The sequence below is a fragment of the Halichoerus grypus genome, chromosome 6 (genome assembly GCF_964656455.1).
Source record: "Halichoerus grypus chromosome 6, mHalGry1.hap1.1, whole genome shotgun sequence".
NCBI lineage: Eukaryota > Metazoa > Chordata > Mammalia > Carnivora > Phocidae > Halichoerus > Halichoerus grypus.
Window position 1 is genome coordinate 51185687 of NC_135717.1, and position 12598 is coordinate 51198284.

Consider the following 12598-nt stretch of genomic DNA (forward strand, 5'->3'; position numbering starts at 1 on the left):
TTCCTAAACTTCTATCCCTGCTCATTCTCAGCACGACTGTGTAAAATAAAAATAAGACAAACAACACCACAACAGAACAATCCCAGAGAAAGAGGGAAAAATGAGAGATTCACTGGCATAAAGTGCTTTTTCCCACTTCTGAATCCGCTCTGTTCTAAGATCCCAAGGTCACCAGAGAAGCCTTGAAAAGATCCACAGAGGCAGGGGGTGCCCAAAGAGTTCCTCCTGTTCCTCAGAATACAACTCAAAGAGCCCTGAGTGGGTATGCTCCAACTTACCGTGTTATAAATAGAATATGCAGCAAGAACATGGAATAGGGACTGTTGCCTAGAGAAAAGAAAGTTTATATTGAATATATTTTGGTTATTTCACATATTTTTAAAATTATAAACAAAAAAAGAAAGTTTGCCTGAAAATAGATAATCTAGACAAAAGTACTACTGTAATAAATGATCCCAAGCTCAAATGTAAACAAATACTCTGTACAGTCTAAATTTAAGACTAGATGACATTCATTCTTTTTTTTTTCTTAAAGGGGGGTGGAGGAGCAGAGGGAGAGAGAGAATCTCAAGCAGGCTCCACACCCAGCAACAGAGCCCTATGAGGGGCTCGATCTCATGACCCCGATATCATGCCCTGAGCCAAAATCAGGAGTCGGACGCTTGACCAACAGAGCCACACAGGTGCCCCTGACATTCATTCTGATAGAATGTATACCAAAAAACAAAAATGGCTTCACAAAGGAGGGCAACTATTCTCACTATAAAATCATCCCCATAGGAGCAGCCAGCCTGATAGAACTATGGAGGCCCGGTGAAGCCTCAGTTACAGTGCAGGCTAGGTACAATACCTTGCAGGGCTGGCGCATCCTCTGGGAGGCCATATATGCTCTCAATCAGCCACCAATATCTAGCGCTCTCTCTCTCCCACAGCCAGGATGCTGGGGTCCAAGATTCAAGGGGCAGAAACGGGGATGACTCTACCCACTATTATCCCTAGTAGCCCACTAGCAAACTGTTTGCTTCCCAACCCATCAGCCTTAAGCTCTGCTGGTCTAGGAGTCCTAGTTCCAAAGGGAGAAATGTTTCCACCAGGAGACACGATGATTCCACTGAACTAGAAGTTGAGATTGCCACCCAATCACTTTGGGCTCCACATCTCTCTGAATCAACAAGCAAAGAAGGTGACTGTACTGGTTGGAGCAACTGAGTTGCTACTACACAACAGATGTAAGGAAGAGTAGGACTAGAACGCAGGAGAATACTTAGGGTGTCTCTTTAGTATAGCCAAGCCTTGTGATTAAAGTCAATGGAAAACTACAGCAATCTAATTCAGGCAGGACTGCTGAAGGTCCAGAATTAAAATTTAGGTCACCCCACCAGGTTGAGAACCATGACCAGCTGAGGTGCCTGCGGAGAGCAAAGGGAATATGAAATGGGTAGCGGAAACCAGCCATAACTATGTGCCCAGCCACAGAAATGATGACTATAGGGGTGCCTGGGTGGCTCAGTCGGTTAAGTGTCTGCCTTCAGCTCAGGTCATGATCCCAGGGTCTTGGAATCGAGCCCCACATCGGGCTCGCTGCTCAGCACGGAGCCTGCTTCTCCTTCTCCCTTTACTCCTCCCCCCCACCCCACTTGCTCTCTCTCCTGCCCTCTCTCAAATAAATAAATAAAATCTTGAAAGAAAGAAAGAAAGAAAGAAAGAAAGAAAGAAAGAAAGAAAGAAAGAAAGAAAGAGAAAGAAAGAAAGAAAGAAAAAGAAAGGAAGAAAGAAAGATTATAATTGTTCTGAGCATTTTTTCCTTATTTTGGTATATGTGTTTATATATATGTATTTAAAAATATTTTTGTTTTCCTCCTTCCTTTTCCCTTTTCATCTAACGTATTAGCTATATTATACAGATATATTATTAACAGTTTATTTTATATTGCAGTATTGAGGTTATAGAATGTCAAAGCAAAAGAGTAAACATCACCAAGGACTTCGCATCCTCTTGTGGGGAAAGGATTAGACTAGTTTCAGTCCTAGGCAAAAGAGTTCTATCATGTTAGATGAAGTATGACCTTGTATTACCTGTATTTGGAAACTGAGTTGACAAGGATGTACTCTAATGGTCAGTACACCACTGATGTCACCTTGGCTAGGCTACAACCCCCAATTATTCAAAAGCTAATCTACATGTTGCTGTAAAAAAGGCATTTTTTAGATGTGATTAAAATCCGTAAGCAGTTGACTTTAAGTAGGGGAGATGATCCTAGATAATCTTGGTGGGCCTGATTCAATCGAGTGAAAGGTTGTAAGAGCAGATGTGAGGCCTCCCTGAAGAAGCTCTTCCTGTGGACAGCAGCTCCCCTTGTGCTCAGGAGTTCTGGGCTGTCTCTGCTGGTGGCCTGCCCTCCAGATATGGGACCTGCCTAGTCAGCCCCCACTACAAGCCAATTCCTCTCAACAAATCTCTGAATACACATCTCTTACTGGTTTCCGTTTCTCCTGTTGAACTCAGCCGATACAGAGTTCAGCAAAACTCTCATTCATAAACTGTAATACTCATTTCAGTCATTCATTCCTCATTTGTTTTAGTTTCAGCTATGCACTGGGGTCAAGTTTATAGGGATCTATTTGTCGCTGACATGGTTTTCAAAAAGTAACACAATCTCCCATTTCTTTACTAAGATTTTAATAAAAGTAGCTACTACATTTTTAAGAATTCCCAGATCATAAAATGACTCTTTACCAACCGAATAGCATCTACTACGTCAAAGGTTAAAAAATTTAAGGGAGCCTAGATCCTAGGTTTCACACAACACGGACCAAACGATCTGCAAAAGCTTAAACCTTTAGGACCTGCATCAAAATTATGGTTCATACAAGACATTCTACTCACTCATGTTTTAAGTTAACAAAGACTTTAATAAACACTCTTTATAAATGCTATTTACATTTCATAACATTAAAGTTTACTTACTTAACACCATATCTGTCTCTAAACATAATATGGTCCCTAAATGTGCGGTTGACATCAAGGTCTATTTGTCTGATATCAGGTGAACAACCCCGTGCTCTGTGTTTTAATTTCTGAAGAGAAAAAAAGGGGGGAAGAAAGCACATTTTTATGGAAATCAGTTGTTGAAGACAATTCTCATTAAAATAATAAATCATAAAGTAATTATCATTAAAAAACTGTTTTGGTTTAGGAAAAGCACGCCTGTGGTTCACCAACGAATGTGAAAAGGCACACAATGAAGAGCTTCCCTCCCACGGATGCCCCATCTCTCCCACACCCATCCCTTCCCTCCTCCCGCCACCTTTCCCCCGCATCTTAACAATACAGTTAGATTCTAATTTGGAATGAAGCACTTTTCGGAGTCTGCCTTGCTAATAAGACTACGTAAAAGCTCTTCACAGTTGAGCCACACAGTCCGCTAGGATTTCTTTTTTCTTTCCAACACAATATTTTTGTTTTCCTTCGAGCTAATCATTGCCTTGTTTCTTGATTTGCTTCATTTTCTACATGCTTGTTGCTAATCCAATCCCAAACTCACTTTAAACTGCATCCATCTCCTCTGGTGCTGTCGCAATGGAAAAGTCTCTCCAGAGCCTTCAAACCTGCTCCAGCCTTGGGCTCCTGGACCTCTTAGCCTGCTGCACAGCTAGGGTCTTGGGGTCCCCCTTCACCCACGGCTAGGCCTTCCTTCGCTTGGGTCCCCTGTTCCCTGGGTCTCATGTCTTCTTCTTTCTTGGTTTATTCCCTTGTTCTGGAGGAGCACATCCTCCAGTAGCTCCTGTGGAAGAGTGTATGGAAGATAAATTGTTTTGAAAACTTCAGAAGTCTGATAATATTACCTCCTTCTTATTTAACTGTTGGGCTGTTTTAGAATTCTAAATTGGAAAATATTTTTGCTCAAAAGGCACTGCCTTTACTGTCTTCTAGTTTCCAGTGTTGCCGCTCTAATTCTGGTTTCTTTGTATGAAATCTGCTTTTTCTCTAGAAGCTCGTAGGCATTTTTCTCTCCACGTCCTGAAACTTTACATTTCTGTGCTTGATTTGCATCTATTTTTATCCACAGGGTTGGGCACTTGATGGATCTTTTCAATCTTATAAACTCGGACTCACGTCTCTCAGTTCTGAGTGATTTCTTCAGTAATTCCTTTGTCGATTTCCTCATCCCTCCCACCTGCATTCCCATTTCCTCTTCCTGGAACTCTTACTATTAGAGTATGGAATCTCCGGCTGTCATTTAACTTTCTTATATTTTCTGTATTATTTCCCATTTCTTTGAATTTATCATCTACTTTCTGGGAAATTCCTTCAATTGTTACTCTCAAACCTTCTCTCAAATCTTTCAGTTCTATTATAATTTTTTATGATTAATAAGCTCTCTGTTGTTCTCAAAGGTTCCTTTTTATAGGCTTCTATACTTGCTTTATGGATGTAATATCTATTTTGATCCCTCTGAAGATACTTGTGATCGTTTTTTTAAGTTTTCTTCTTGCTGCTCTATAGTCTGTTTCTTACACGTTTCTTTTTTCCATTTGTTCTCGTGTATCTTTAATGTTAGCTCCTTTCCTCAAGGAAACAGTGGTATTTCGTTGTCTGCTTATATTTAAAAGTAGAACACTAAAAAGCTGATGGCAAGCTCTGTGTGCAGAGGTGGGGCTTCACGACTGTCTCTCCACTGCAGAATGATCTGGCTGGGCAGTTTCCCTGAGGTTCCCTGAAGTCAGTATCTCTGGGTTTATGTCCTTAGGCTGGGCAGATTCCTCAGAGAAGTCTCTTCTGGTCTCTGGTCAGGAAGATAAGCACCTGGCCGCCAATGTGCTGGGAGCAGCATGGGAAGGAGGCCAGGATGCTCCCAGCTCAGGACATGCAGTTCCTCTGTGCCATCTCTCCGCCCCCCCGCCCCACCCCTCAGGACCATGGGTCCTCTCTGGTCCAGAGGCCCTCTGGTTCATTCTCTCCAAATGGTAAACCTTGGACCCGTGGCCAGGGTCGGAGGGGGACGTTGCCGATCTAACTGCTTCTGTGACGGACTCTGGACCACTTCCACAGTTCTGAGCTTCACCTCCACTCCCAGAGGCACCTGCAGCTGACAATTAGCAAGCCTTCTGGAGATTCTGAGATCGAAATCAGCCAGCCCGGGCTTCCATTTTCTCGGGTTTGCTGAGTTTAGTAAATGTCTGTCTGGTTTCCAGACACTGGCAGCCACTCTCTCTCCTATTTCTTACTCCTTGTGGGCTTTTGCCTTTACAAAAACTCCCTGCTGTCAGTTTCATGGCATTTTGGGGTAAGGGAGCTGAGTGAGGATATTTAATCTCCCAAGTTGAACGAGATAAGAGATTAAAATTTATATTAATCTATACTTAACCACACTAATGTATAATTATGCATTTATATACATATATTATACTGACTCGTTTACCGTGTACTGGTGATACAGATCTCTGCCTGAATCAACTCCAATAAATACATATGAAAATATAACCGCTAATTCCTGACTTCAGCTAAAAGTAGAAAGAAGTAGGCTATCTGGAATATGTGTGTATGTGTCAAGTGTTTTGTGACTACATGTACTCTCTATGTTTTGAGGCAGGAGCTCAGACAAGGGCAGCTTCTGTAGCTTTTAAAATCATGAAGAGTAACAAGAGTATACTTCAGAGTCCTAAATACACAGGGAGATATTTATAGTATTGTATTAAAATCACACGACCACTAAAATATTACTGTACACTATCCCTGATAAAAATTGATCCAGAAGATATTACCAAAATTTAGTTTAAAAATGGTAATCTGTTCATATTTGTTCTTTCTTTTTTTTTTAAAGGTAATGGGCAAGTAAAGAGGTTTCAATGATTGTTCTACAAGTCTCCTGGTAAAAAAATGAGATGTCAAAACACAGAAAGAAAATGTTTTGACAGGACATGATAAAATGTGCTTTACAATAAAATTTAGTTAAAAGGCAGAAAATCACCCAAATACATCTATAGTATCAGTTTCTCTAGAGGAAAAGAAAATCCAACACAAAAAGGCCTCAAGACAGAAACAAATTTCAGTTAGTAGGTAAAAAATAGTAGGTCAGAAAGATTAGGTCCTAGAATATTTACAAACAAATGTACAGAATACAGGAAATCAAGCATATTTCTTATCTTAGTGCAAGGAGGTAAAGCAGCTTCTACAGTTATCTCTGAGATTGGGTGGGCTGAGACCCATGAGTGTCATAATAATACAAGAATATACATTTTATTTAAAAGAAACAGGATCTAATGAACCTATAAGCCTGAAGTGGAGGTACAGTGGAAAGCATTTGTATGAAAGATCCACAATATCGCGGTGTGCTTGGCCAACAAGATTATGAAGCCCCAGGAAGGCTGTAGGTGAGGCTGTTAACCACGATGGACTGAACTTCTGCCATGTGTGAGATCTAGCACGACACACAAGAGAGACAAATGACACTGAGGTACACCTAAAAGAACAGGAGGAAGAGGTAGATGAGGGCGCCAGCTTAGGCACCAGCAAGTCTCACCCACCAGAGAAAAATCTTAATAGTTCTATTCCTCCTGAAGTTCCAACCTGAAGAGAGCAACTCATACCATCTTTGGAGAGAGAGAGTAAGAAAAAGTGGGAAAGGAGGACCATCAAATAATGGTGCTGTGAAAACTCAAAGAATAAAAAAAAAAAAATTTTTTTTCCATCATAGTTTTAGAAAAAATAACCTTGAAAGTACTGGAAGGCAAGTCATTTCTTTTGTTTTTGTTATTTGTATGCCTGGCATTTACTAAATAGATCTCTCATGTTAACCAGTGCCCGGATCATTTTATTCTATGTAGAAAAGGTCTAAAAGATCATTGAAAGCACAGTTCTGCTATTAGAATGTGTGCTGGATTGAATAGTGCCCCTTCTCCAAACTCACGTCTACCCAGAACCTGTGAATGGACCTGATTTGGAAATAGGGTCTTTGCAGATGTAACTGAGTGAAGACGAGATCATGCTGGATTAGGGTGGACCCCAAGTCCAGTAACCTGCGTCCTTATCAGGTCAGACACATAGACACACACAGGGAGAAGGCCGTGTGAGGAGGGAGGCAGAGAGCTGACTGAGGCAGCTGCAAGTCCTGGAATGGCGTCAGCAATGCCCAAAGCCAGGAAGGGGTGAGGAAGGACTCTCCCCCAAGCCTTGAGACGAACCAGGGTCCTGCAGACACCCTGGCATCAGGCCACTAGCTTCCAGAGGTGTGAGAGAAGACACCCTGCTGTCTGCAGCCACTCCGTTTGTGGCACTTCATGGCAGCCCGAGGAAACAAAGACAGCATGCTAAAGAAAAGTAACTGTCACCTCTCATTAATTAAACAAGAATTTAATGGGCACCTACCATATACTGGCACGCTGTACTAGGTGCTGGGGCTAGATTTTATATGTTTTCTCAGACACCATTTTCAATACTGGCTCTAAAACCATGATACTAAAAGCAAATATCTAATCAACAGACTAAAATAATTTGAAACTCTAAAACCCTAAGACATAAACTCATAGTCTATGTAGGGCCCAAACAGCTAATTTATTTATTTTTTTTATTTAAATTTTTTATTGTTATGTTAATCCCCATACATTACATCATTAGTTTTAGATATAGTGTTCCATGATTCATTGTTTGTGCATAACACCCAGTGCTCCATGCAGAACGTGCCCTCCTCAATACCCATCACCAGGCTAACCCATCCTCCCAACCCCCTCCCCTCTAGAACCCTCAGTTTGTTTTTCAGAGTCCATTGTCTCTCATGGTTCTTCTCCCCCTCCGATTTCCCCCCCTTCATTCTTCCCCTCCTGCTACATTCTTCTTCTTCTTTTTTTCTTTCTTAACATATATTGCATTATTTGTTTCAGAGGTACAGATCTGAGATTCAACAGTCTTGCACAATTCACAGCGTTTACCAGAACACATACCCTCCCCAGTGTCCATCACCCAGTCACCCCATCCCTCCCACCCCACCCCCCACTCCAGCAACCCTCAGTTTGTTTCCTGAGATTAAGAATTCCTCATATCAGTGAGGTCATATGATACATGTCTTTCTCTGTTTGACTTATTTCGCTCAGCATAATACCCTCCAGTTCCATCCACGTCGTTGCAAATGGCAAGATCTCATTCCTTTTGATGGCTGCATAATATTCCATTGTATATATATACCACATCTTCTTTATCCATTCATCTGTTGATGGACATCTTGGCTCTTTCCACAGTTTGGCTATTGTGGAGATTGCTGCTATAAACATCGGGGTGCACGTAGCCTTTCGGGTCCCTACTTTTGTATCTTTGGGGTAAATACCCAGTAGTGCAATTGCTGGATCATATGGTAGCTCTATTTTCAACTCCAAACAGCTAATTTAAAAAATCTTGTAGACACACAAAAAGTAACTCTTTAAATTAACCAGTATTTATTATCTTTCATCTTGATACAACATTATATACACACACAAACACATTATTTGAAAAAGAAAAGAAAATATCAAGAGTATTCCAAGGCTCCTTTTATAATTGGTATTGGGTTTAAATTATAAATAATTGTTCTTTTATCCATTTTATTCTATTTATATACATTTTCTGAGGAACATATTTCAAAAAGATTTTTAGATAATCATTCCTTTCAAAGGTTAATATAAACTTTAGATTTAGAAAGGGTATAGCTGAGATGACAAGGAGGTAAATGAAATGTATTAACTAATTTAAGGAAAGCACTATGGATCACTGAGTCAAAAGTTTGACTTTTGATTAACAAATAACAAAACCTAGAGATCCCTACTAGTCTTGGAGAAAAATTCCTTTCTCACACCCAGAAGAAAATAGTCAAGCACACACAGGCAGCTGTTGGATAAACTGAATCCCACTGCTATTTTCCTACAAAGTCTAGAAAGGACACCGTAGATCTCTTTATTAACACTACACTGCAAATGAGCAGTTACAATCAGGTGTTAGTCAATTTTCCTCACGAATACGCCCTAACACTGTTCCTTTCAAATATGTGAAAACCACTGGATACTTACTGACTGATACAGAAAATAACATTTTCCCTGAAGTATTTGTTCGCAAGTTAGGAAGTAGATTGCACTAAACCAAACAATCAAGAAAATAGGCTTATACAACTCAATGTAGTATCATGTTAATATAACTTCAAATGATATGAATATCTTACATCACCTTGAAAGTGAAAAGAAATAGGTTTTACTTTTCAATTTCAAAATAACAAGTTAGCTTTAAATACTCACACTATAGAGGTCTCTTGTTTCTTCTTTCATTTTAGGGATCTCCAAAAGCAGAGCCCAGACTTCACCTCTGAGCTGGAGTGGGATTCCTTTGTAAATTCTCCTATGAAACTTATTGAAAGAAACAAATTGAAGGTTATAAATGACAAAAATCTTAGACTGATCCCTCAAATCAAACTAATTAATATTTGTTAGTCCTTTATTTTCAAAGTATCCATGACAACTGATACATTTTGACATGGCACACTTGGATCCCATCATCTCTACTTTTCAAATCCTAGCAGGGAGGCCTATACACAGGAAGGCAGAATACACAAAGATGAAAATGTTAAGTACGCCTAGTACATTGGTATTTTCATACCATTACGAAGGTGCTTCTCATGCAGCATGAAAGCATAATCAGTGCTCTTTTTTAAGGTGTGAACATCTAATTTACACATTCCCTGTTGATATAATCAACTAGTTACATACTTTCTTCCTTTTCCCCGCATACATCTAAAAGGCCCCAAATAGCAAAAAGATTGCCTTGTGCCCAAAGTGTTTTCGTGGAGTGTAGAGAATACTGTAAGCCCTAATATCTTTTCCTGCAGCATCTTCTCTCTGGGGCTTTCCAGAACCTATCAACATAACATATCCTGTCTAGCTCATAACTCAGCTAATGCCACCCGCAATCTTCAGTTTTCTCCCCACCTCCCACCACCCTGTGCCTCCCCTCCACGCCTCCACCCCACACTCCCGCTTTCCTCTCCTCTTTTCGATTTTGGCAGTTCTCCAGGAATAACCTGTCATCACTTTTGAATGAGATAAGGAATAAATCATCAGTTTGTCAACTCTTTAGGTCCTTATATGCTGTCACTCTATGAATCCTAAGACTTCATCTACTTCTCCATCTTCCCATAATTGTATCTTTTTTCTTCAAAGCTAATTATTCAAAATTTCATACAAATCTATTATGGTCATTACAAAGTTGTGCATAATAAAACTTTGAAACTTAAAAGAAAATGCCCAAACAAGGAAATGACTAAACAAATTATGGCAGAAACCTTAGGGAGTGAAGTAAGAATAGGTACACAATTACCTTTATGATCAAAATAATATATTTTAATAGTATGGCTAAGAAAATAGGATGTAAGTTCTAATAATTGAAATGCTGACAAGTTACGAGTTAAGAAGCAGAGTTTCAACTACTGCTATATACTACTTCACTTTTTTAAACTAAAGCTAAGTCATGATGTAGCTTTATAAAAATGATGATGTGGCTTAGAATGAGTAACAATGTAGAACAACTTTTACTGTGAAATAGTGGATACTGTGAAGTTGATTCAATTAGACAATTCCATAAGGAGTTTCAGCTTTGTTCTTTTGGTATAAACATACTATGCCTCAAATTTGAAATCTTAGTAGATAGTGATTAGAATCCTGGAAGTTTTTTAACTCATGCAGTAGCTCTAACTGGAAGAATATATACAGAAAGTTCTGTGTAAACCAGACTCTGCTACTTGCAACATTTCCCACATATTAAACATTTACCACCTTTAACTGCAAACTGAGTGTGGTTTTTAAAAAAATGAATTTAAGATTTATCTTCCTAAAGAAAGTTTGTCATCTACATTCATTCCAAAGTCGTAATATTTACCATTATACTTTTTTTTTTTTAAAGATTTTATTTATTTATTTGACAGAGAGAGAGACTGCGAGAGAGGGAACACAAGCAGGGGGAGTGGGAGAGGGAGAAGCAGGCTTCCCGCCGAGCAGGGAGCCCAATGTAGGGCTCGATCCCAGGACCCCGGGATCATGACCTGAGCCAAAGGCAGGCGCTTAACGACTGAGCCACCCAGGCGCCCTACCATTATACTTTTTAAAGGAGTATCACCCACGAAAAGTATTTTCAAATTATCTCCTAAACTTTTAAAGTAAAGATGCTGTACTATAAGCATCTAATATGAATATAGGAAGGTGTGGAAACTACCACAAATGTGAAAAGTGAAAGTTTAATAGCCAAGTAGAATATGATGGCAGGTAAGCAGATTAACTTTGATGGATGTGAATCTCCATTAGGCTGATGTTTTCAATGAGTTAAACGAGAGTGCTGACATGTATTTCTCAAACTCTATTACTTGAAAAGACTTCAGACATTATTTTATTGCTTTCATCCAATTCTGTATTCAACAACTATACATAAATGTCTATTTTTCATCTTAAAGTGAATAAATTTTTAAAAAAATCAAATTATCATGATTATATTAAGAAGAAATAACAGGGGCGCTTGGTGGCTCAGTCGGTTAAGCGTCTACCTTCAGCTCAGGTCATGATCCTAGCTAGGGTCCTGGGATCAAGTCCCCCATTGGGCTCCCTGCTCAGCGGGAAGCCTGTCCCTCTGCTTGCCACTCCCCCTGCTTTTTGTGTTCTCTGTCAAATAAATAAATAAAATCTTAAAAAAAAAATAATAGAGAAATTCAGGTAGAAAGCAAAAATTAATGGACCAGTGCTACTCCAGGGCTAAAATGAAAAATGAGGCACAACCTTTACTGAGCATTTACTATATGCAAGAAACTATTTTAAACTAAAAATAGATGTTTCTCTCATTTAATCACATCAACAATTCCAAGAGATTTTATTATCCCAATTTTACAGATGGTGAAAGTGAATCACAAAAAAGTTAAGTAATGTGCCCAAGGCACACACAAGATGTCACCATCTTTTAGCAAAAGATATTTATTTTACATTTTATAAAAAACAAAGACCGGGGCGCCTGGGTGGCTCAGTCGTTAAGCGTCTGCCTTTGGCTCAGGTCATGGTCCCAGGGTCCTGGGATCGAGCCCCGCATTGGGCACCCTGCTCCGCGGGAAGCCTGCTTCTCCCTCTCCCACTCCCTCTGATTGTGTTCCCTCTCTTGCTGTGTCTCTCTCTGTCAAATAAATAAATAAAATCTTTAAAAAAAACAAAAAAAAACAAAGACCATCTTTCCAAGACCATTTTGCATGTAGCTAGTACCCACTATTCTGCTCAAGTGAACTTACTAAAATACACAGATCAGAAAATATTAAGGGAATCCAAGAGCAGAAAGCATTAAAATGATAATGAAACTGTATTTAAAAGGTAAGCATAACATACAGAGTTGTCAAATCATTATGCTGTACACCCAAAACTAATGTAACACTATGTGTCAACTCTACTTCAATTTTAAAAAAAGGGAATATAAAAAGAGATGTATCTGGAATTCAGCTTTAGGAGGTAGTGAAATAAAAAAACAGGTACACAAAGTCACATATACCAGAAAAAGGATTAAATTATGAGACCCTAAAATAAGAATTTTAAATTATGAAAAAAAAATAAATTATGC

The 12598-nt window shown here is 39.3% G+C and overlaps 1 protein-coding gene across 4 annotated transcripts in view; it reads right to left on the reverse strand.

Annotated features, from left to right (window-relative positions):
* USP6NL (USP6 N-terminal like) overlaps positions 1-12598 on the reverse strand; it is a 246248-nt gene that overhangs the window by 49916 nt on the left and 183734 nt on the right. For all 4 annotated transcript variants that reach the window (XM_078075131.1, XM_036112671.2, XM_036112672.2 and 1 more), the window contains 3 exons: positions 9259-9366; positions 2969-3078; positions 279-327 (listed from right to left, as the gene is read on the reverse strand). In XM_078075131.1, coding sequence (XP_077931257.1) covers positions 279-327; positions 2969-3078; positions 9259-9366 — 267 coding nt within the window. The remainder of the gene's footprint in view (positions 1-278; positions 328-2968; positions 3079-9258; positions 9367-12598) is intronic.